The sequence below is a fragment of the Dipteris shenzhenensis genome, chromosome 31, assembly GCF_047967505.1.
Source record: "Dipteris shenzhenensis isolate YYH24624 ecotype China chromosome 31, Dip_SZ_1.0, whole genome shotgun sequence".
Classification (NCBI taxonomy): Eukaryota; Viridiplantae; Streptophyta; class Polypodiopsida; order Gleicheniales; family Dipteridaceae; genus Dipteris; species Dipteris shenzhenensis.
The window spans coordinates 323,763-348,358 of record NC_141626.1 but is presented as its reverse complement, the minus strand read 5'-3'; the positions used below and the strand labels follow the sequence as shown (position 1 = coordinate 348,358).

At 43.2% G+C, this 24,596-nt stretch overlaps 1 protein-coding gene across 7 annotated transcripts in view; it reads left to right on the top strand.

Moving 5' to 3' along the window:
• Window positions 1-24,596, top strand: part of LOC147880866 (UDP-N-acetylglucosamine diphosphorylase 2-like) — a 194,721-nt gene that overhangs the window by 61,872 nt on the left and 108,253 nt on the right. For all 7 annotated transcript variants that reach the window (XR_015540484.1, XR_015540483.1, XR_015540485.1 and 4 more), the window contains exons 11-12: window positions 440-583; window positions 17,732-17,799. Coding sequence is in view for 3 of the 7 variants with exons in the window: in XM_087370043.1 (XP_087226169.1) it covers window positions 440-583; window positions 17,732-17,799 (212 nt within the window). In the remaining 4 variants the exon portion in view is untranslated. The remainder of the gene's footprint in view (window positions 1-439; window positions 584-17,731; window positions 17,800-24,596) is intronic.

Sequence of the window (24,596 nt, the reverse complement as noted above, 5' to 3'; positions counted from 1 at the left end):
ATTAGTAAATCTTTGACCTTTTCTTTTTTTTTTCAAGTTTCAAAAGAGATGGCTTAGAGCTGTGCTGATTGGTCCTGTATGAGAAAATGATGCGTTGATATGTCCTTTCACTCATGGGACTACTGATTGTGTCATATAATTTACAAGAAAGAAATTGTGTGACTTCTGGGTTTTCAATTTGGATGCCAAGGAGGGTGAATGTTGAACCTTGAAGCACTTGTTAATTCTCAAGTTAGGGAACGAATAGAAGCCCTGCATTTATAGTTTTTTATGTTTGGCAAAGATGTTTTGTATGGACCCTTTAACATGAATCAATATTTAGACAATCCATTATCTTTGGACCCTTATGGTCTATATCTTCTTTCAATGTGGTCAACAATCAAGATTTTAGCCATGTTTGTTGCTGAACTTGCTTCGTCCATTTTTGTTGGTGAGGCAGGCTTTCCCACAAGAAAGGGTTGGCATTTTTGCACGCCGTGGAAAAGGTGGCCCCCTTGCAGTGGTGGAGTACAGTGAACTTCCGTCTTCTCTTGCCCATGCTATCAATCAGGAATCTGGGCGCCTTCTATTTAATTGGAGCAATGTAAGCTATATCTAAACATATAAATTTGCAGCATTCTAAGAATAATACTTTGGGAATGCATGATTTTGTTAACAAAGCATCTAGTTCTTGTATTTCTATTAAACAATTGGATGAAGTTGCTGTTGTAGAATTCTTCTGAACGGTTTAGTACGGTGTCTTTCTTCATTCAGGCAATGTGTCGGAGCACACAGTTTAGTATTCACTTTTGCACATCCATTTGACGTAAGGACGTCAATGCGATACAAGCATGGAACTAGATCTCTCACGTAGCCTAGCTACTTTGACTGGTATTACCATTCTACACATGATCTTCCTTCATTTACTTGAAAACAAGATGAAACGAGCTGTAAACCCAGATCTTTGGAAAGAGCCTTCCTTTACATTTATTAATCGTCCAGCATATGGTTGTTGAGCTCTTTGAGCCTAGCATGAAGCCATTTGTCGCCAATCTTTGATATCGATTGTGTCATTGTAAATACAACAGTGAAGAATTGGAAAATTATTATTGCGTAAGGACTTTTACTAACAGTTGATGATCCCTGCCTTTACATGCTCTTCTTTTCATTGCCACAGCTGCTTTACTTTCTCTTCCCCTATACTATTGTTTCTTTTTGTTGTCTTGACCTTCCCTGAATTGCTCTGCTAATTGGTTGTTGTAGACATTGCCTCTCATGGTGCCATGAGACGTTCTCAAACGCCTTAGTCTGGAATAGGGAGAGTACATAGATGGACAAGGTTTTGGAGGGATTGCAAATGACATTTAGGTAGGTTGGTAGAACCCAGTAACTCTGTTGAAAGAAGACTCATCTTCAATGGAGGCAATGGAAATGTCTCTACTGTGGACTTTTGTTTGCCCTTAGGAGGAGATATAGAAGAATACTCTAAGCAAGCTACAATCACGTTAACAAGAGAGTTCAATGCCAGCACAGGCACTAGACAAGCAACCACGACATATGCAAGCAGAGATTTGCTTACCCTATGTAGATGCTTTTGTCTACAGATATGCAGTGGAGCTATTGTCTTTAGCCACACAAAGTATACACATGCACATGACCCCACAAGGGCCAAATGTTGTGGATATGGTCTGCACCAATGCACCAATAAAATCATTAATTATTGCTTCGATGATAAAACGAAGATACATGACCACACGGCACAACCTCTTTAGATAAACGGTGGTAAAAGCCAAGAAAATCAAAGCTCAGCTGCAACAGATCCCTATCAAAAGCATTGCATGAATATTCTTAGGAGGGTAGCTGCGCTATCAAAGGTTTTGAGAGGAACAACTCACATGTGCTCCAAGAAGGGCTAGGGCAGAAGAAAAGGGATGACATGCAACAGTTGGTATGACGAGGAATGCAGGGAAGCCATGGAACTATGGAAGACAACGTTAGATACAAAGAAACCAAGCAAGGCAATGGTGATGAGCAATCACAAATCACACCTCTAGAATTGGGAGCTTTATGGAAGCCAAGCATGGGCACCAGGTCTTGCCAAGGTGTATTGGAAGACAGTTGAAATAGTGCACAAAAGATTTATATAGAAGAGCTGGGAACTAGTGTGCAAACACAACACCTTGTACTACTGGATGAACCAAGTGTGTTGCCTTTGGAGGGGGAAGCGGGTGCAGGTGTGGGGAGAGAGAAAGTGAGGGGGAATATGGACACAAGCACACTCCCCTCCAAGGCAATGGGATGCAACCAAGCTCAAAGGCCGCTACAAAGCAGAACTGATTGGATGGAATATCAGGAAATTGATTCCTGTGATGTAAAAAAAGTGTATGGCAGATACACACGCACGCACAGCCCCCTTTCAAAGTCCCCAATCAAACATGCACACGCACACGCACACGCACACCTCTCAAAGTCCCCAATCAAACTTCCAATCCAATAGAGGAAGAGTAGACATCTGACAAGATGCCAGGTACAGATTGGAAAGGTTGTAGCATAGTATTAATTAGGTACCAAATAAGCATGTGATGCAAGCCCAACCATATTGTCTCCTAGCTTGAGGGAAAGAAAGTGTGCATCCCCGATCATCCACCACGGAAGCCACTGTAGAAGTGCCAAAACGATTATGGCTTGCAAGGCTGAAGGTGAGCCAAAGGGAAGTCAAACACTCGGCTTCAATGGAGGCTCTACAGGCAGAGGGTGGCCCCAAGATTTGGAGGACGACCAAACTAGAAGCTGTGGGCAGTCATGAATTAAATAGAGAAGTGACACCCACTAATCCGACCATATAAATACCCAGAAATAACATATGGAATAGCAGGAACTCAATGGCCAAAGGCCTCTCTACGAAGAGAACTAATCAGGCAAGAAAACATAATTGTCCAGGGCTGACGTTGTTCCAAAAAGACGAGCAACAACATGGCCATGTGAGCTAACAAGTGAGTGTGAATATTTAGAATGTTGAAGCCCCCATGCATCTTGAGCATACAAACATAACTATATTTGAGAAGGCGGAGCACCTTACGATCAATTTGGTGCGCCAAAGACACTCCATAACCTTGGACATAAATTTGCTAATGTTGTAGTCCAAGGAATAAGCGGCAAATGAAATTGTACAAATGCCATGAGAATAGACTGCACAATCCGAAGGCGAACATGAAGTGGCCGAGTATATAATTTTGTATAATCAGTCTCATGAGTGTGTGCGCGTGCGCGCACACACACAAGTGTAGTTTCAACTTTTTACTTACCTCATAGCCATGCAATTCGCAATTTGCAAATTTCAATTTTCTATATCTTAAATAGTCAGATAGGTTTTACGGTGGCACAGATTGCTGTGTTTCACGCACGCACGAAACACCAGATTCATTATCGTTATGCAAGAGAGAGGCAGGAGAGATCAGTTTGATCTACTATCCTAACATGGTAGATTGTTTGGTATTGTTGTTTTGCAAGTTAAGAATTGAGTAGAAAAGACATGGATTTTGTAAAGCTTAACACAATTGATGCAACAGCTTGAAAGCAAACTTCAAGATAAATTCTCGTGTATTCTTCACATTGAGATTTCCAGTGCTTTACCATCAAGTAGGTATGTTGAACATAGCAGCAAACTAGTATGAAGAGAAAGCCCTGTAGATTGACATTCTTATAGGAAGAGATTGGGAGAAGAAAATGAGGTGAAGAAAATAAAGATTGATTATCCCGCCTGTTAAGATTAAATGACTTAATTTTTGCATCTTACATTAGCCATTTTAAGAAGAACGATACGTAGTTGAATAATAGCATATGCACTCTAAGCGTAACATAAAATATTTTAATATGGACTATAGATTCATAAAAGATGACATGGACGCTGCAATTAGTTATTAGTTCCCTTAAAGCACACTAATGCCCCCATTATTTTCCATTTGGCCATTGAGAAATGTGTGCTCATATGTAAATAAGATAGCACTTCTTTGAGTTGGTTCAAAATAGAGTATTCAAAGCATGCAATATTTGTTGGACATATGCTTGTACAACCTTATAGAATTCTAATATTATCTTTGTGTCCGCTTCTTAAGATGTAACTGACTTAAAGATAATTCTTATGATTTCCGAATTCTACAGAAAACACATTCAAATATATTTAATGTTGAGTCTTTTGTGTCCAGTATATTGCAAGGAAAACAGCCACACGAATAGACAGTTGGACAACAGGAGTCCATCAAAAACCTAAACTCCAGGCAGCAGGCTGAAGAAAGATGTATTGGCAGACAATGGTCAATAGCAAGCTATAATGGGGATGATCGCTTGTTGACATTGATGGAAGGGGCCCATAGGCCAAAGTAACTAGGAAGATCTAAATGGCCCATGGGTTGAAATTCCTGGTAGAGGTATGGCCCAAGGGATATTAGGCCGTGTGACATATTTACCCATTGTATTAGCATATTTTGGGAGTTACACATCATTGTGCAAAGCGTAACTTTGAGGTTGAGATGCTAAAAGTGTCCTTTCATATGATCCCTCTGAAGATGTAGTGGTGTAAGAAGTGTCTTGAGGATGCCAACTAAAGTCGGAGACATACATATCCTCAGCTACTAGCATCCTAGTGCAAGGAAAGTGTAGCATGTTGTTGCCACCTCATGAAGCAAAGAGTTAAAATGCTTGCCCAAGAACTTGCTACTTACAAATCAATGAATCCCTCACAATGCTCCCCCACTTAGTGGAAGCACAAAGCAATGCTTTGCACTCTACCTCTATAAATAAAAATGATATAAAGAGGACCCACCTCTCTACGAATCTCTCTACGCAATTGCCTGCTGCAGTGCCACTATTCAAACTAGAGAAGAGAGTGATTTTCCTTTCTTGGACTATTTGCCAGAGATGCATTCAAATTGGTCTCAAATGCCCTTATCAACCCAATCTAGACAGCTTTTGAGTTGGTGTTGACAGTGTCATGAGGGCGTGAATTTTAGTGCATGCATGTGGGCTCGACCCCGACAAATAAAGCGGGCAGGGCCTTGGGTTGCGAAGTGTGCAAGGTTTCCCCTAGGGAATTGTCCTTTGGGGGTGAATTTGGGGCTTAGGCCCAAGAGGGGAAAAGGACCTTAGAAGTTTAAGTTGGTCATTCGTTGGCCTTTAATATTGCCCCACTAGAGGGGGCAATGGAGGGCAAATGACAAGGGGATGCCACGTGGCATTTCCCCATGCTTTGATGCTTTTTCGTAAGGTTCTCTGTGGAAGGTCCTAGGAGAAAGCTACATAAGGCGGCTGGTCCACGAGGAGGGAGTTAGCTCACAGAAGTGGTGATAGAAAAGGCACATTCTTGGTATTGCGGGCTGGGTACGGACTGGCGCACGGCTGTACGTATAAGAGAATAGGTTGGCTGATGCTGTACGGATATTCCAGTACGGAGTAGTACGGGACTACCATACGGATCTGTACGGACAGTCCGTACGTAGTTATTGCATGGGTTGTACGGGCTGATTTGTAAGCTTTAGCTGTTGCTGTTCAGGATCTTGGACGAGTACAGGCTGTGAGCTACTGCAAAGTTGTACGGGGGGCATAGGTGGACGTACGGGGCTGTATAGACCTGATCAGTTCAATTGTATGAGCTGCTGCCATCTTGGCATAGTGAAGAGGTCTTAACCTGCAGGGTGCGCATTAGCTCATAAATGAGCTTGGTTGAACCCTGGGCTGGTGAAGAGATCACACATGCTTTATGGTGATTGCTCTATGCTGTGAGCTGTTCAGGAGGGACTTAGTAGACAGCCTAAATACAAAGTAAGCTAGGTGCAAGGAAACCGCCCCTGGGTGCAAAATGGGGGGATGAGTACAATATGTCATTGTAAAGATACAAGTCCAGGTGTCACGGAGTCTGAGAACCAAAATAGTACTGGAAATCCTGTCCATCGACTCTGCCTCCTGCTATGAGAGTACAAATCTGAGCAAAAGTGAGGTGAGCGGCTGGTGGGACGAGATCTCCATGAGTAAGTCTCCTCCGAAAAGCTGCCATCATCCTGGATCGTCTGGAGATGAAGCGGCGAGTACGTCCCCTATGTAACAAGATCCTGCGGCGTCTACAAACTATCTCATATGTACATCCACAGGGTGGAGGCATGTGTCTTGTGTGAGCTCTGACCTCCTCGTGCTCCTCTTGATACCTGTCATTTGGTATAGCGTGTGTCTGAGCTCTATCGGGCTGGGCTCTATCACGCTCCGGTCTGTGCTGATGGTCTCTGAGGTAGTGTCGTCGAAGCATAGTGGCCTCCCTGACATAAAGAGCTAGGCAATGCTGATCCTCATAATCCATCACTCGTGAGAGAGGTCCAAAGCCATCCGTGAAGAGACAGTGGAATCTCCCTCTGATCTCATAATATAGCGGGCATCTGCAAATGAAGTGCTCCTCTGACTCCACCTCTCCCATGGTGCAACAAGGGCAGATCCTGGTCTCTCGGCCTGGACGCCGTCCATCCTCCATGCGTCGCATCCTACTAGCCTCTATCTCGAGCTGATGCGAAGAGACTCTAAGCTGGCCAAGGGCAATCCTCAGTGAGTGGGACATGTGGATACCTGTGTAGCCTGGTGGAATGACAAATCCATCCTCTGAGATCCGAAGGAAGTGGTCACGATATGTGTCCATCTTCGTCGAAAGCTGCGTGGGATAAATCCAAGTGCGGTACGTATGAAGCTGCAGCAAGTCTGCTCTCGTGACCTGACTAAGCTCGTGGTGAGTCAACTCGAGATGAGGGGCATCTATGCTGTATCGGAAGGGAGGCAGTCTATCCATGTCTAGTCCAAGAGATGTGAGCCACCTAGTGAGTCTGAAGTACCAGCAATATCGGGCCCCAGATCGTGCCAACTCCATAGAAGATGCAAGTGCTAACCATGGCAACCGAGCTCTGCCTGCTGCTGAGTCTCCAAACTCCCTAACCCTGTGCAAATACATGACCGACTGAAACGCTGCATCCAATACAAGGGGAGTAGCTCCAAGGAGAGAGAGAGAGAGTTAGGGTGTGAGGAAATGATGCTCAAATGAAGACATGAAGAAGGCTTTCATTCATTCATCAAGTATGACATGATAAGTGAAGTATAAGCCTTATATAGGCTGAGCACACACACACATGTACCAAGTGTATATGGGATAACTCCAAGAGTGACACGTGGCACTCACATACATGAACTAGTACTAGAACTCCTAGTACTACACACCAACACATCACATGACCACACACTTTGGCTATGATATCTCCAACACCCCCCTTCAGAGCAAAGAGTGTGAGACCCAACACGCAAAGAGTAGACCAATCCCCCATGCACCGCAATACTGCACAGAGCAAGTCCAACTATCCAACACCTCCCTTGTGATAGTGACTCTCAGTCAGCTTGCGACCGGCAAGGGCAAACCATCACTGGTCACCCCCCCTTGCTTTGAACTGGGTGGTCAATATTATCAGACCAAAGTAAAAGACAATACATTCATTTTTGGGGGACAACCAAGGGCAGAGTACCTCTTATTGACTCCAAATATTCAGATTAGAGCGACAACTCAACGCTGAAAACCTTTATTGACTCAACACAAACACACATAGCATAGGGGGCCTAGAAAGCCCAATCCTGGTCGAAAGGGTCCTCATCCTGAAGAGAGAGGCCGTGAACCTCTGCTGTAGCTGCATGATGTATCTCCTTCGGGGGGTCTTCAGGTTCAGCTTGTTCTTCAACAAGGAGATTGGCATGGTGCTTCTCTTGTTCCTGTTCCTTCTTCTTGAAGCAACGGGCTTCAATGTGTCCTTTCCTCTTGCAAAACCTGCAAATAATGTTCTTGTTGTTCTTCCATTTGCTTGTGGAACCAAATGCTTGATAACATGACTCACACACATAAGTACTAGAACTCCTAGTACTACACACCAACACATCACATGACCACACACTTTGGCGATGATATTTCCAACCTTCTGGAAACTAAAAGCTCTTCATAATGCAAACCATGTACAGAAAGGTAGTTCAAAGATAAAATTCTAAAAGCTCTTCGTAATGCAAACCATGTGCAGAAAGGTAGTTCAAAGATTCCTCTCATCGCCTTGCTGCTTTATGGGGGCCAACCACTGGGAGCGTGATCTACCTGTGGCTGCACGGAATATACTAGAACAATTGCAGACAAGGCTTTTGACAAGAGCTAGGAGTATGAAGCAGTCTCATGATCCTGTTGTCTGAAATTGAGTTTCTTCCTTAGAATGGAATGCATTAGGTCAATAGTGGTACAACATGAACCAAATAAAAAGGATGGATTCCGTGGAAGGGAATAAGGTAAGAGATCTTCCAGACAGAAAAGAAGCAATAAATGCATTCATAGAGCAAATATTTTCAGATGATATGGCGTGGTACATGAGAAGGTGAATTATTCAATATAAGAGAAGGGACTGTTCCGGATATTCTCAAGGTTTTGCAGTAGACATGTATGTATCATTAAATTCACACTCGATCTTTCCGTAAGTTTTATGTTGCTATGTCTGCATTTCCTTCTCAATCTTGGATCCCAACTGATTCATATCTATTTCAATAAAATATCAGAAGGTGCAAATCCAACATTCACAACTGGCTGCTCATGCTGATCTTGTTGGATTGTTGTGTGTCCAAACCAAGCCAATCTGTTTGGAAACTACTAGAGGCTTTCCATGCAGTGTACTTGTGTTGCAACTATTGACTGTATTCCTGACAACGGCCACAATCACAAACATGAAGTCGCTTGTCAGCAATTTATAAATCCTATTGTTTTGTAGGTACGCTAAGCAAATACACTTATACATTTCGTTTGTGTATTGTTTGAGCAATAACTTAATCTTATGGATGGGTCCCAAGTAAAACTTGAATACATTTAGAAACAAAGATTCTTTCTTGCTATTTATTGCAAAGACTGGACAATCGTAAAACTTGAACACATTTATAAACAAAGATCGAAAGTTTAATTGTAAGCAACAAGCAGCATTGAGTTCTTGGTTGTGCTACCAAATCCTTGTTGGATGATCAATGCGACTAGGAGTCCCTCAGCTTATCGCTCTAGATGTAGTGCCTGTATCTCTGCACAGACCTCTTTCTCCTTTTATAGACTTGGCTTGGGATTACATTGCGGGTCTTAATGCATGGCTGATTTGGATATCTAGATGCATAGAGGGTTCAGATGGGACTTAGACTTAGCCTCTTCTCTTAGTTACTGTTAGTGACCTTACAGGATATTGTACACACTCTCATGGACTTGAAGAGCGTCCTTTGTGAGAGAGTCACATATATAGCAATAGGGCCTTCATGGCACTTCTACTCTCCGGATTGGTTATTACGACAGCCTCATTTGTTTTGTGCATGGTTTTATATGAGGCTTTTACAGGATCTTATCTTGACTTATGTAATTTGTTCATACGTTATAAAAGTTCAGGCCTTACGCACACCCCCCCTCCCCCCAACAGACACACACACACTCACCATTTTTGGTGAAATCTTTGATTGATTATATTATATGAGTAATAAGGTGCTACAATTACATCAACTGAAAATTTCAGTATATGCCAAAAAGACCTCATGGTCTATGCAGCGGGTCTACAAGCAATCAAAGAAAGATTGCTGCAGAGAACGCCTAAAAAAGCCAAATAGAGAGAAAGTAGGATCACCAAAGACTTTAGAATTCCTATATGTCCATAAAGTCCATAGTGCCCAGTAGCGAACCCAAACGAAGAAAGGATGAAACTCGGGTCTAGATGGATGAAACCCAAATAGCCAAAAGAATTTCCCAAACGGAACAGATGGGAATCTTGCTCCCAGGCACTGTCGAAAACTTGCGAGAGCACGGACAATGCCAAAACAAGTGAGGCACAGTCTCCGAAGAAGCAGAACATTTGTGGCAAAGTGCAGGAGCAATGTGTCGATGAGCTAATAGCTGTCCAGATGGAAACACTCCCAAAAGAACTCGCCAAAAGAAAACTTGTTGCCGAAGCGGTACTTTATAGGCCTAAAGTTGCTGTAATCTTTTTCTCCACCACTTGGCTGGGCGATGCATTCGCCAAACATAATCACACCTCTCTGAAACCCAAGGTTGAGGCAAAAGGATTTTATACAATGCAGGTACAGTAATCTAAGATAGCCTCAAAGGACGAGAAGAGGACCGTGGAGAAGTCAAAGTCCAATCTTCCAGCCGGTCCTGGAGTTCCAAAGGAGGAATCGGAACAAAAGGCGAAAGCATAGAAGTAATTTGTCGCCACAAAGGATGATAATGAGAGCCCAATCCATATGTAGTGGCTACTAGACAAAAGGGGAGCATAGTACCAGCATCATCTATAACATCAGCAACCGAGGTGATGCCTTTAAACGAGACAAGGTAGGAACGTCGAGGTTCTTGTAAAGCCAAGGGAGGTTGAAAGACTTTCGACCAGTGAATGCTTTCAGCTCTCAAAGAATTCCCAAGCAAAGATTGCCGTCCTTTCCATTCCATTCCAGATGAGAAAGAACATGCTTCCAGTCAAGAAGCAAGCGGGAGACAAAAGGGTAGCTAGGCAAAGTGCCATCAGTGCAGCCAAAAAAGAAATCCCAGTGATCAAGTTACCAATGACCAAACGCAAAAATACTGATATGAGTGACCAGAGTCCTAATCATAAGAGCCCAAGGCTGATCACCTTTTGCAGAAATTGTAGCAACATTTTCCCCCTGTGGGCAAGAATATGCACATGAATATCCGTGATGTTCAACCCACCATGCATCTTGGGAGAACAAATGTGATGCATCGAAAGCATCCTGAGACTTTTTCTGCCATGTTTGGATCGCCAGAAGATTTCCATAAAGACAGACATGAAAGATGTAAGATCTGCCTTAGTGAACATGATCAATGGCAAGTAAAATTGAATATATATGCCACAAGGATGGACTGCACTATTCGAAGACGAACGTGCAAAGGCCAAGTTGCCAGTTTCCAATACTCAATCTTTTTTTGAAGCTTAGCCAAAACCCAATCAGTTTGTTGTTGGCAAGTGAGTTCCCACTCCAAAGGGTAACCAAGATGACGAACAAACTGAGTGGGTGGAATGATATCCCAAGGCCATAATAGACTATGCCAATCTTTGGAATGCAAAGGGAGCAGCTTAGACTTCTGAAAATTAACATGAAGACCAGCTGCCAAACCATAAACAGAGAGGGCGTGCATCAAGGCACCAAGATCATGGGGCGTATTCTTCAGGGTAAAGAAAGAATCATCAGCATAAGCTTGAGCAACCATGCTGCGATTAGCATCAAATTCCAAGCCATGAAGTGATCCTGTAGCCACAAGATGATCAATATATTGCAACATAAGATGCGTAGCAATGGCATACAGTAAAGCACTGAGAGGGCACCCCTGGCGGACCGAACAACGAAGAGTCCACTCATCAGAGATATCCCCAGAAAGAATGCAAGCCGCATTGCTATCTCTGTAAAGCCAGTAAATAACGTGCTCCATTTTTTGTCAGAACCCCAAAGCTCGCATTGTTTGTGAGATGAAATCCCATTGAATTGTGTCAAAGGCTTTTGCAATATCTACCTGCAAGAGTAGCACATCTTGCTGTGTGTATTTGGCATATTCAATCCCAATACAAGCATTGGCAATGTTATCTGTGATATGGCGACGTGGAACAAAGCCACATATTGGGAGGGATGCAACCCATCATGCAAATAACCTTTAATCCGATCAACCACCATTTTGGCAATGATCTTGTAAATGACTGGCATGAGCGTGATTGGCCTCCAATCACCAAGAGGCTGAATAGCATCTGAGACCAAGGCTTTAAAGTCAGCATGCTCTAGATAACTATTATTAATCAGCAAAAGCCTTCGACAAGGCAATCTGTCAATGGGAAATTCATGTAAGGAAAGCCTCAACCAAAGAGGAGCATGATCCGAATGTGTGAAAGCATGATTAACCCAAATTTGACAAGTAAAGGCATCACAATGCTGTGGATCAATCTGATACCATCTGTCCAAGCGTGCCCGATAAGAAGATTGAGCATTATGCTGAAAGGTATAGCCCGGAAGCATGGGCTGTAATTCCTTCTAGAGATCAACTAGGCACAACTAAAGCAAAAAATCAGACCATGCCTGTGTTTCAGAAGCCAACATATGAGTGTGGCTTGAGGTGTTGTCACCCGATTGAGGGGCATTATTAAAGTCACCACAAATGAAGGCATGTTGTCGCCATGGATAAGTATGCATAGCAGCCCAGATCAAAGCTCCAGTCCTATTATAGATTCTTCCTACCTCTCGATTGGAGAGCACAGGCTCTGTGAGAGTTCCGGACTTTGTTTTTAGGACAGAGAGTTCGTGGAACGGTTGAGAGAGGCTTGGTTGTCAGAGGACACTCCTATGGATCAGGGTTGGTTGATGTGGGTAGAGGGGGCTTTGGCTAGAGTCAGCATGGCCTGCCAGTTGAGGGCAAAAGAGGAGAAGGAAAAACTTAGAATCAGAGATGGGAACGCAAGAGCAGAGGTATCCAGACTTCAGAGATTGATTTAGAGTTTTCCTCATTCTCTTTTCATCAGAGGGCAGCTTTCGGAGGCTCAGGAGAGACTAGAGGAGATTCAGGGCAGGAGGGCCCAGTTTAGGTTTTACCCCCAGCCGACTTTCTGGATTCAGAAGGGGAATAGATGCTCTAGAGAGTTCTTCAGGGCAGTGGGTCAGAGATACTCTTTGGACAGTCTTCGCAGACTTGTGGATGAGGCCGGGTCTCTTCAGACGGACCCTCGCCGTCTTGTTGAGATCACTTCTGATTTCTATTCCACTCTTTACACCGCCGATCCAGTCACCGAGGAGATGATCAGAGCTAGAGAGGAGATTTGGAGCCATGTCCCTCTGATGGTCTCAGACAGGATGAGTCATGTTTTGGATAGCCCACTATCACTCCTGGAGATCACGGACGCGTTACATGAGCTGCCCAGAGACAGATGCCCGGGGGAGGACGGTTTGTCGCCACTTCTTTGGGATACGATTGGGCCTCATCTACTCTCTGCCTTTTTAGAGGCTCTCGATACAGGATCTTTGGGCAAGACATTATGCACAGGTATGATTTGTCTCATCCCGAAAGGGGGAGACAAGACAGTCCTACGTAATTGGAGACCCATTACACTTCTAGGGACAGCCTACAAGATCCTAGCGAAGACCTTGGCTCTTCGCCTAAAGCTGCTGCCAGATATCATTAGAGCTACTCAGACAGGATTTGTCTAAGATCGGAGTATCTTGGATAACATCTTCACTTTTTGGGAGGCCACTCACTGGGCGAAGGAGAGTCAGCAGGAGATTGCAGTTCTTCTTCTCGATTTTGAGAAGGCTTATGATAGGGTGGACTGGGGTTTCTTGGAGGGCACTATGAGGAGGCTAGGCTTCAGTGATAGATGGATTTCTTGGGTCTCCTCACTTTACTCCTACTCTTCTAGCAGGATGGTGGTCTGTGGAGGCAGAGGACCGGCTTTTCAGCTATCCAGATCGGTACGACAGGGATGCCCGCTTGCACCTTACCTTTTCCTTTTCGTAGCGGAGGCTATGGGATACTTTATGCAGGCTACCAGTCATGGCACTTTGGGCCTCCATCTGCCTATCCGGCAGGAGCAGGAGCTTTTGGACACTGAGTTTGCTGACGACACGGCACTGACAGTCAGAGGAGATGCATATAGTCTTGCTACTGCTGCGGATTCAATTGACAAGTTTTGCCTAGCCTCAGGGGGACTTGTTAATTGGAACAAATCAAAAGGCATCTGGACTGGAGCTCAACAGGATACCCTAGCATGGGGAGGAGACAGAGGCTTTGTATGGATTCCCAGAGGCACCTTCACGAGATATCTAGGCTTCAAGGTTGGCATTGAGGTGTCCCCGACGCAGCAGTTTGCCCCAGTTCTTGAGAGCATCCATAGAAAGCTAGCCTACTGGAGTACGGCTAGACTTTCTTTGGCCGGAAGAGCGCTGGTACTCAACCAGGTTCTACTAGCAACTATGTGGTACGTTGCGTCATGTTGGTGCTTTCATGCTGACTCGATCCGTCAGGTGAGGAGATTGCTCCGGAACTTTCTGTGGAGTGGTGGCGACGGTTCTGAGGACACTAGGGCCAGGGTTTCATGGGATACTATCACTTTACCCTCCTCGCAGGGAGGACCTGGGGTTCTTGATCCTGAGATGCAGAGCAGAGCCCTTTTAGTCAAACTTCTTGTTAGAGGTTTGACTCCAGGAGATCAGCCGTGGAAGCAGCTCCTGCTGCATGGGATTCCCCAGTGCACCCCCAGAGCAGCAGGCCAGTGGGCAGGTAGTGTCAGTTGGATCTTCTTGACGGACCAACATTCTTAGCCTTCCTCACCACTAGTGAAAAGGCTTATTCAGATTTGGGATAATTTTCGATAGCACCTCATCAGAGCAGTTCCCTCTTCCAGAGAGGATATTGCCCGACAGCCACTTTATCATAACCCCCTGGTTCGGTATCAGGGATCTTCCCCTGGTACAGAACTTAGGACTCCCTTGGCTAGATGGCATGCTCAGGGGATTGTGACAGTCGGAGATTGGTTCAGGGGAGGTGTGGAGATGTCAGAGGAGGAGATCAGAGATAGACACGGGCCACTTGGACAGATTGCTGCCACCAGATTACTGATCATGAGAGCTATTCAGGAGTGGAGGGATATGCTTACAGATCCAACCTATGTTCATCCCATCTCTACTTGGTCAGGTTGTTTTAGTGAGGCAGGGCTATGCATTGGAGTTTGTTTAGGACCGGCACCGTTTACTTATTTTGAGACGGACTCCTCTCACAGATTGTATCCCACTCAGCCCCTGGATTGACAGGAGCTCTTTGGCTGAGAGTCAGGGTCATTGGTTGCCTGGGTAAGGAATGGGCCACAAATCCTTCCAGGTTGACCATTGCAGAGGATCCTAGATGGAGACTTTGGATTTTTCAGGGTCGACCTCTTGCGGAGCTTCACTGGGACCCAGGTGAGTGGGCGTGGCTTGCTTCGGTGGTAGGCGTTCGTCCTCTTTCCTTTTTCCAGTACTCTACGAGGGCAGGTTACAGGCTTCAGCAGAGAGACTCTCATCACCTACCATCTGCCTCACAGCATTGGCACGCACAGGGACTTACTGCAGAGCTCTTGCTGAGCTACTGGACTCACTTTTGGGGCATCAGTAGAGCTAGGAAAGTCTCCTACTTTCCTTGGCTCACTATACATAGGGGTATCCTGTGGGTACTTGGCTTCAGCAGATGGGTAGACCCTCCTTGTGTATGCGTTGTCAGCTTGCAGAGAAATCTAGTAAGCATTGTTTATGGAGCTGCCCCAGCTCTAGAGTGGTATGGACAGGTATCTTCAGGTTGTTCTCATATGTTACATCCGAGTCCTTTCTGATGACATGGAGCGCTGCCCTTTGGGGGAGAGGATCTGAAGCCTTTGCTTTCTTTGAGTCAGAGCCAGGAGATCACGGTTTCTTCATGCGGCGTCGCCAGAGACAGGGTCCCACATAGGTCAGCATCATGGAGCCGCAGGATTTAGTTTTGGTACCTGTACCAGCTTAGGATTCCATGCCTACTTCACCTGCAGGGTCAGCGTGGGAGGTGATTTCCAGCATTACCCTATGGCGGATATGGTGTTCGCGATGTTCTTTTGTCCTTGGGGGCCATTTATGCATGAAGGCTGACACTCTCGCTTCCATTTGGGCGGAGATTATCTTCACTCTCAGGAGTCAGTGGGAGCGGTGTACAGGCACCTCTTTGGCAGCTCGTGGGAGATTGTTATCCTTCATGAGGACATGGGACTGCTCATTATTTTTTCATTTGACCCCTTTTGGGATGTCGTGGCATTTTAGACCACCATCATGGCTTTTTAGCCACATTGTTGAGGCTAGGGATAGAGTACTTTCTCTCCCACCTGTTGTATGATTCGTTTTGAATGGAATATATCACTTTTTCTTTAAAAAGCTCTATCACGAGAAGATTGAAGGGCATAAACTGATGCAAATTCAAAAATTAAACATTAATCCATCTACCATGGCGATCATTGAGAGCCACAACGGGTTGAAGGTCGTGCTTTACCAAAAAAGCCACACCAGAAAAGAACTGCTCTCCAGCATAGAAGATATCATAACCAGCAAAATGGCCTATCTGACCAGCATACATATGCTGATTATGCTCTTGCAAAGCAACTATATCAGGCTGCAATTGCCTGATATACATCCAGACCAGTTTCCATTTGCGACGATCACACATTCCCTGTACATTAAGAGTAACACACTTCAGATGATCAAGCATATTTACAGTTATGAGACAGGTATGTACAGCAACTAACGGGCTGTCTACGTTTGCATTTCCACCTCAATGTCTGGGCCTCTGCCCTGGATGAAGCATCAGCTTGAGGAGAGGATAAAAGTGCAGTAACTTCTTCTTCAGGAAACAAGGTCCGATTTGCAGTCACAGCAGCCCAGGTCAAGCCAACACCAGAGTTTTCAGCAGGTGTTTGCGATGCACCATTTGAGATAGCCGGGGCTTTGCCTTTGTCTTGAACAGAGAAAAACTGTTTGACCCCGTTGTTTTTTACCACAAAAGAGGCATTTGCAGTTCAAAGGCTGAACCATTTCTGCTTGCATTGGCATCCGTGGAGCTCGGGAAGGGCATTGTGAAGCCATGTGCCCAAATTGCTTGCATTCAAAGCAAGCACCTGCAAACAACCCCCACTTGAGCTTGTAAAAGGCACTCCCCATGGAAACATTATTCACAGTAACCGAATATGAAGCTGGAGTGGGATGATCCGTATCCCACAAAATGCAGAAGCGATTCGAATTTCCATTGGGTCGCAGTGAACATACCACCTTACCGAGGGAAGCTGCAATTTTAGGTAGAAGAGAAGACAAGCATTGAGGAAAATCCACAACTTCTACCCAAATAGGGCAACGATGTCAAATCAATGCCTGATAATCTTGGGTGGGAGACCAAGGCAGGACATGGACCACCTGCTGGCCATAGAAGAGAGGAGAGTGCTCCAGCAAAACCTTATGGTGCTCCTCATCAGCCATGATGATCTCAAAAAAGCCCCTCGCTGCATAATGAACTTTTTTGACATAAGAACCACCCATGGTTCGAGTCAACCAATTCCCAACATCTGCTGCAGCAGGCATCTGTCCTCGGAAGAAAATTATAATGGCATGCTTTGCATACTCCTTAACTGGATCAAATATAGCATCCACTTCCACCATAATGCCAGTGGTGGGAAGTGGATCTTTCCAACCTTTGTAGGTGTCTTCAAACCCTTCATACATAACCTCATAAACAAGCTGAGCCGCAGCAGAGTCATGAAGGGAATTAGGTGTTTTATTTTTTTCTCTATAAAGGTGGTGATGTTTGTGCTCTAGGTTATTTTGCTTTGTGGCTTGATAGAGCTTAGTTTATTTAGAGAGATTTTGTTTCTGTTTTGGGATGATTTAAACCTGTTTGGATGAGTGAAGAGTTTATGATGTTGAGTTTAAGCAGGTATGGATTGAATTTTTTTTGTTTGTGAAACCTTTGGGACTGAATGTTTTAAATTAGATGCAATAGTTTGCTGGTTTAGATGAGAAAGCTCATAGCTTTGTCAATCCACAGAGAACTTTGGTTACATTTTCTGGGATGACCACGGATTGCATGCATACAGTTTACAAAAGGTCAAGTGTTTTAAGTTTTTTAAAGTGTTGGCCCTGTTTCTGATGTCAGGTTTGCATGCACATATTCACTGTTGATTTCTTGAGCGAAGTTACTGATGAGCTTGAAAAGGACAGCATGTCGGTAATCTCTCTTTTGATTTATCTTCTATTGCTACACACTTTTTTATAGTAAAGGCACATGCTATCAATGGTACCCTAGATTATATCTTAATGCAAGAAATTTTTCACAATAGTGTGCTTGATAGCATGCCACCTTTACAATAATTGGGGTTAAGTTATCTAGTTGGAAACAGATATGTTTAAAAGTAAAGTCCCAAGGCTTCATTTTGATTTATAGTGTATTCAAGGGGCTAAGATTAACTTTTGAGGGTGACTTGGGTGGATGTTCACCTTTTTTTTTTTGGCTGAAGGACCCTTTTTATTAAAAAAAAAAAGGATTGGTTGCACAAGTTCATCATGAAAGAATGAAAGCAACTGAAGTTAAGAAAACTCAAGGAAGACGTGAACGTTTTATGGTCAAACCAGAGTTAACTAACAAGATCACTCTTTTGTGAACTTGGAGATGAGAGTTCCAAGGCTCAGATTTCTTGGCAATACATTCATCTAGTTGGCTTCTTGTCTAATACTGTGGTCAATGAAGCCATCCTCAATACAACCCTGAATGTAGTGATGATGATTTTCAATTTGCTTCAAGTGATAGGCATGAAAGACATGATTGTTTGCAATGTTGATGCAACTCTAATTGTCATAGTAAGTGGGAGTGGCCTCACTGTCCCGTGAATGATGCAGATCATGCATTAACTCCCATAGTGGCTTTGTTTGCTGAGACTCTCGATTGACTGAGCCATGAAATGCAAGCTGAGCCCAATGAGAAACAATAGTCAGACGTGGATTATTTGTCATCAATATTGAGGCTATGAGCAAACTTTTGACTATGACCAATGAGAGACTATGTACCCATGAAGGTCAATGTCACAAGCTTGAGCGTAATACAAACCAAAGGTGGGAGTAAACCATGTACATATCGTGTTGACTGCGTTCCAATGTGTGACTCGGACACAATGCATAAATTGACTCAGCAACCCTAATTTCAGATTCTGTGGCTTTTAACAATAATGAATGTCCTTGTACTTCCTTAAATAATTGGGGTGTATCAATGCAGAATTGACGTCAACATTAGTTTGCCTTGTGCTTGGCCTTGTTCTCCCTAAAGACGGCTGACCTTGTGCATCACGGATGGTGGGCTAGTAGTGGTTTACTGGCTGTACCATCTGCTCTTTGTATCCCATGCCGTTGATACAGAATGGGCTGTCCAACTCCAGTATTTGAAACTAACTCGTCATGTGACAGCTCATTAGAAGCATTTGAGGCAGCAGGTGGTTCTTTAGACACTTGTGTGGCAGGAGGATCTACCTTATGATGTGGCAACTCACTTGGCTCAAATAGAATCACATTCAGATGAATATCATTATCAAGTGGCATCCCAAGTATGTTAGGCATCATGCTCTCATTCTCATTGAATGCAAATATCCTTTCTTATGATGAGTTTCTGGTTCTGGGATTCTTGCTCTCAATACTTTAATGAACAAAAGTGCATTTGAGTCCCTTTCGTCAAGCTTTGACCTCTGCTTTTCTAGAACCAAAGCATATGCCACGGATCCAAAGACCCTAAATCGATTGGCCTTAGAAGTATTGACTAATGCTATTGTTGTTGGGTATTGAAAGCAATGAAAGCTAAAAAATGGAAGCACAATGGAGAGAAACGAGATGCTGTAATAGATTGCTACAAAACTGAAGTGTGGAGGCTGAAGGGAGAGCCAACATAACAAAACCCTAGGGCTAACTGCCCTAATTGGACTAAATGTCCTAATTGACTTAGATGGTACATAAAGTAACTGTACCAATAGTCCTAACTGACTATAACTAGGCCTACAAGGCTCATACCAAGGTATACATGGCATCTATGGATAGCCCATGAGATAGCCTACAATTATAGTATATTTAATTTATATATATGTGGCTGTAGACCTTTTCCCAAAACACCTTGGACGCTGCTTGTGCTTGAGCATATACCTGGCCACCTCCATAAGTGATTTGTTTTTCCTCTTTGCAACACCATTTTGAGCTTGCATTTCTTTGTGGTTGTGGATTCTTATCAGATTCAGTTCAACATTCTCTCCTAACTTCTATAACATAACAATACAATCAATTAATGAATCCGTAGGTTGCAAAAATATTTTTTATAATAAAATATGAAACACGCCTTGCAACCCTATGGTAATTCATGTCTATAGCCTACTTGGCCTATTTGTTTTGGAATTAACCCTGTGGTGGCCAGCTGTTGTGCTTCACTGATTTATCTTATGAGGGTGTCTATGCCTTGGCAGCTACCTTGCGATTCTATAAATTATTTTAATTGTAAGATTGAATATATTCTAGTCTCATGAAGGTATATTATTTTTTCACCTTAGCGAACATGCAAGTTTGATAAGAATTTTCATCAGAGTGGTGGCAAGTTGTTGCTGTGCTTCAATGAATTGTTTTTTGAGCGTGCATATGCCCCGACAACTAGCTTGCCAAAGGTAATCCCAAGAAAATGAGTATGAAGAGTTGTCTGCAGCCTGAAAAGAAAATCTCAAGTAGTACGATAGGTCCAAAAGAGATGAAGTACAGTCTCCCGTGGATGCGAACAAGTAGGACAGAACAAAGGAGCAATACAGCGAGCAGCCAATAGGGAACCTATGAGTAGGGCCCCTACCAAACACCATAGTTACTAGGGAATGGCATTCCGTCTTCCTGGAACATGGGAACGCCGTTCCCAAGTGGATGGCAGTGCGGGAACGTCTGGGAACGCTTGGGAACGTTCCCAGAAGTGGGAACGCCTGGGAAACGTTCCCAAACGTTCCTGGATCGCGACCGGAATGCTTTCAGAGCTGGGTCTCTAGTGTTTGAGGTTTAGGGTTGCGCGGGAGCATCGTTTTGGTGCCGATGGGGGGATTAAGCCCTCTCCAACCACTCTCCACCCCCTTCCACTCAGTCACTCAGCCTCTCAGCCCCCTCTTATGAAGGTATGCTATAAAAAAAGTTGATTTGTAAGACTACATATATTCTAGTCTTATGAAGGTATGCTTTTCTGTCACCCTAGTGGACATGCAAGTTCAATAAGAATTTTGGTCTAAGTGGTGGCCAATTGCTGTGGGTGTCTATGCCCTGGCAACTACCTTATTTGATTTCAAACCATCCTTCTACCAGCCAGGTTTGCTTGAAAACCTTTGCACATACCAAGCTTTTTTATGAACCTCTCCAGAAACCATTGCCACTATCCTTCATGGAAACCTCAAAACCCATTGGAATACCCAAGAGTCTAAACATAGAGCCCTTAGGAATCTTGTGACAACCAATCTATTTTAAAAACTCTTGATCCCCAACAAAATGAGAAACTTAAATTTATCCTAACCTAAATTCCCTGTAGAAAATATTAACACAATGTATTACTCTATGGACATCATGAGCAGTGTCTCTAGGAGTTAAGTTTGTATCATCGGCAAACTACTGATTTTACTAGCTATTTTCTAGAGGGAAGCTCAATTTCTTTGATGTTGCCTTAAAGGGTGGGTTGTGTTATTTTCCCATTTGGATATATTCTAGTCTTGTGAGGGTAGGTGTGTGGATCTATCTATCTGTTTGTCTGTCTGTCTATCTACACACACACACAATTTTTTTTGTAAAGGAGAGATTTCATTCATGAAAATGTACATTCATAGCTGTCCAAAGTAGGACAGCTACTACTTGAGAGTCGAAATCACAAACAGTAATAAAAGACTTCCAGCTGGACCTGAGGAAGGTCTCCATAGGAAAGAGCATCTTGAAGAGACTGAAACAAGGTAGCATGAAAATAGGCAAACGCCTCCGCAAAAGAGTGCTCATACAATCGAATAGTACGAGCACGGTAGAACGACTAGAGAGCCCAATAGCGGCACTAGGATAAAAGGTAATCATATTCTAGCATTGGAGCATGTTTGCCAAATAACCAAACTGCTTGCCAAAAGAAACGGAGGGAAAGCGAGCTTGTAGTCCTGTCATCAATCTAAAGAGAAAGTCACGAGCCACGGGACAGGTCCTAAAAAGTTTTAAGACCATCTCAGGCGGATGAAAACAAGTAGGGCAAGCCGAAGAAGCAATATGCCTATCCAAGAAGATCCACTGGTAAAGCCACAACCAAACAACGCCAAAGCAAAACAAGCTGCTTGAGAGGGAGCTTACTACTCCAGATGTGGCAATGATAAATTTTCCACCTAGAAACTAACTTATTCAGATGCTAGAAATGATTTCCATGCTCCCTAATCCAAGGATGTGGAAGCAATACGTGATAGACTTTCTTGGCGCAAATGAAAAAAAAGAATAACTTGGAAGCTGGCGATCAAACCTCCAATCTATCAATGGAAGATCGGAAAATAGGCTGAAAAGGTTGCAATAAAGTAGTAATAATGTGCTATGATGCAACCCCAAGCAATAATGCCGTGTGGCCTAGGAAAAGGAAAGGGTGTAACCTTGATCATCCACAACATCAACAACTGTAGAAATCCCCAACCGATGCAGAATTTATGTCATTTGAGGCTGTAAGCGAGCTCAAGGATGTGGAAAGAGACGGCTCCAGTGAAGGATCTGCAATCGAAGGGTATTACCAAGATCTGGTGGTCGACTAGACCAGTGTAAATAAACAAGAAGCTGTTGCCAATCATGAATCAGCCTAGAAGAGAAAGGGCATCTAGGAATACGACCCTGAAAGTGTCCAAAGATCACATCAGAAATAATTGGAATCCAATGGCTGAAAGCTTATGGACGGAGAGACGAGAGCATAAGAGTCCACGGCTGCCCTACTTCAAAAAAGTGGTCAAAAGTGTAGCGTTGCGGGCAAGCAAATGAGTGTTAAGATGCAGAATGTTTAGACCTCCATGCAGCTAGGGCGAGCAAACATATTTGCATTTGAGAAGGCAAAGTGCCTTATGATCATGCTGGGGATGACTATTTTCCGAGCGAAATTTTCCGAGCATCCGAGCGAAATCTTCCGAGCGTCCGAGCAAAGGGAAAAAAAAAGCTTCCAACTATGTCAAAATATGGCAAAAGTGGATTGGAAGAAAACATAGTTTCACTTAGAAATATGCAAAGTATTATAGCAGTCCCTATTTTAAACAGAAATCTTTACATGAATCTTTGGGAATGGTGAATAACATAATGGGACAGCTTTTGAAGAAACCCACATTAGAGTAGACTTCTCTGTGAAAATTCCCTTATGATCCTTCTTACAATTTTAGGGGGTGACATTGAAAACCCTCTCTCAACCTATCTTCATGGAGGGTTTTTCCAAAGAAACCTCATTGAAGTAAGCCATCAAGGTAGTTTCGCCAGCGAAACCCCTTTGAAGTAGGTCTTCCAAGGGATGACACTTTTAAAAGTGACATAACTTTCATTAATCCAATGTCCAAATATAGTCATTCAACCACTCAAATTGATCGAAAAACCCCATTTGAGCACATTTATGGAGTTATATTTGGGAAAATCTTGGATATATAGTATTAAGTATTGCATGTATTTTATGAGAGTGATATATAAGCCCAAGTTAATACTTATTTATAGTAATTTAAACTTCTTTAGAAAATATCCATAAATATCTTGTTATTTATGCTATAAAAACATTAGAAAGCTCGTCATATTGATATAAATGTGTTTAATAAGTAATTATATATGTATAATATTATTACATTGAGAGTGATTATGAGGGATGTTTCTTAAAGGAATTAATTTTCAACACTTTTTAAAGGTAATAACAGGGGTACAAAGGGATGTCTATGAATAAGAAATTTTATGTTATGTAAAAATGAATGAGTGACTAGTCTATATATTTTATGATAAAGGGATCTAGTTGTAGTGAAAATAAAAGTGTAAAAACCATGTTTCCTCATGAAACAGAATTGTTTAAATCTCTTGAAAAACACGCTCGGATAAATTTGCTCATAGGTTTTTGCTCGTAAAATTGACGCATCCTGATCATGCTTGATACACAGCATTCCATAACCTAGTGATGAACTTTTGAATATCTCGAGAAGGCGAGGGAATAAGAGGCAAATAAAACTGCACACAAGCTATGAGTATAGACTGTACAATTTGAAGGCGAACATGCAATGGCCAAGTTAATAACTTCCAATATGTAATTTATGAAATAGCTTTTGTAGGACCCAAAGTCTCTCTTGTGGCAGAGAAATATGCCACCCATGGGATAGCCCAAATGGCGCACCACATGATCCGCAGATAGCACAGGCCTAGGCCACAGGATACTATGCCAATCGCACTCACGGAGAGGCAAAGATTTGATTTACTAAAATTTACTTTTAGGCCAGCTACAAGGTCAAATAAATTAAGCGCACGTATAATGTGCCTGACATCAGCCTTAAAAATTTATAAAAAGAAAAAGGAATCATTCACATAAGCGTGGATGACAAAAGATGGGCCTCTTGGAAACTGAATGCCATGCAAATCCTGCTGAGAAACCAAGACATCCATATACATCAGCAAAGGATGAGTAGCAATTGCAAAGAGGAGAGCGCTAAGAGGACATCCTTGTCGGCTTGTTGTGCCCTCCTCATATAGCCAGTAAACCACATTTTGCATTTTTGGTCCAAAACCCAACTGTCCCATAACTGCTGCAATAAAATCCCATCTAACAATTTTTTTGCAAAAAAAAAAAATCCCATCTAACAGTGTCAAATGCTTTTTCAATGTCAAACTACATGATGAGGACATCTTGTTGAGTGTACTTGGTATGTTCTATGCCAATATAAGCATTTGCAATATTGTCCATAATTTGCCTGCGAGGGACAAAAACATACTGTGCAGGGTGCAATCCCATGTACAAG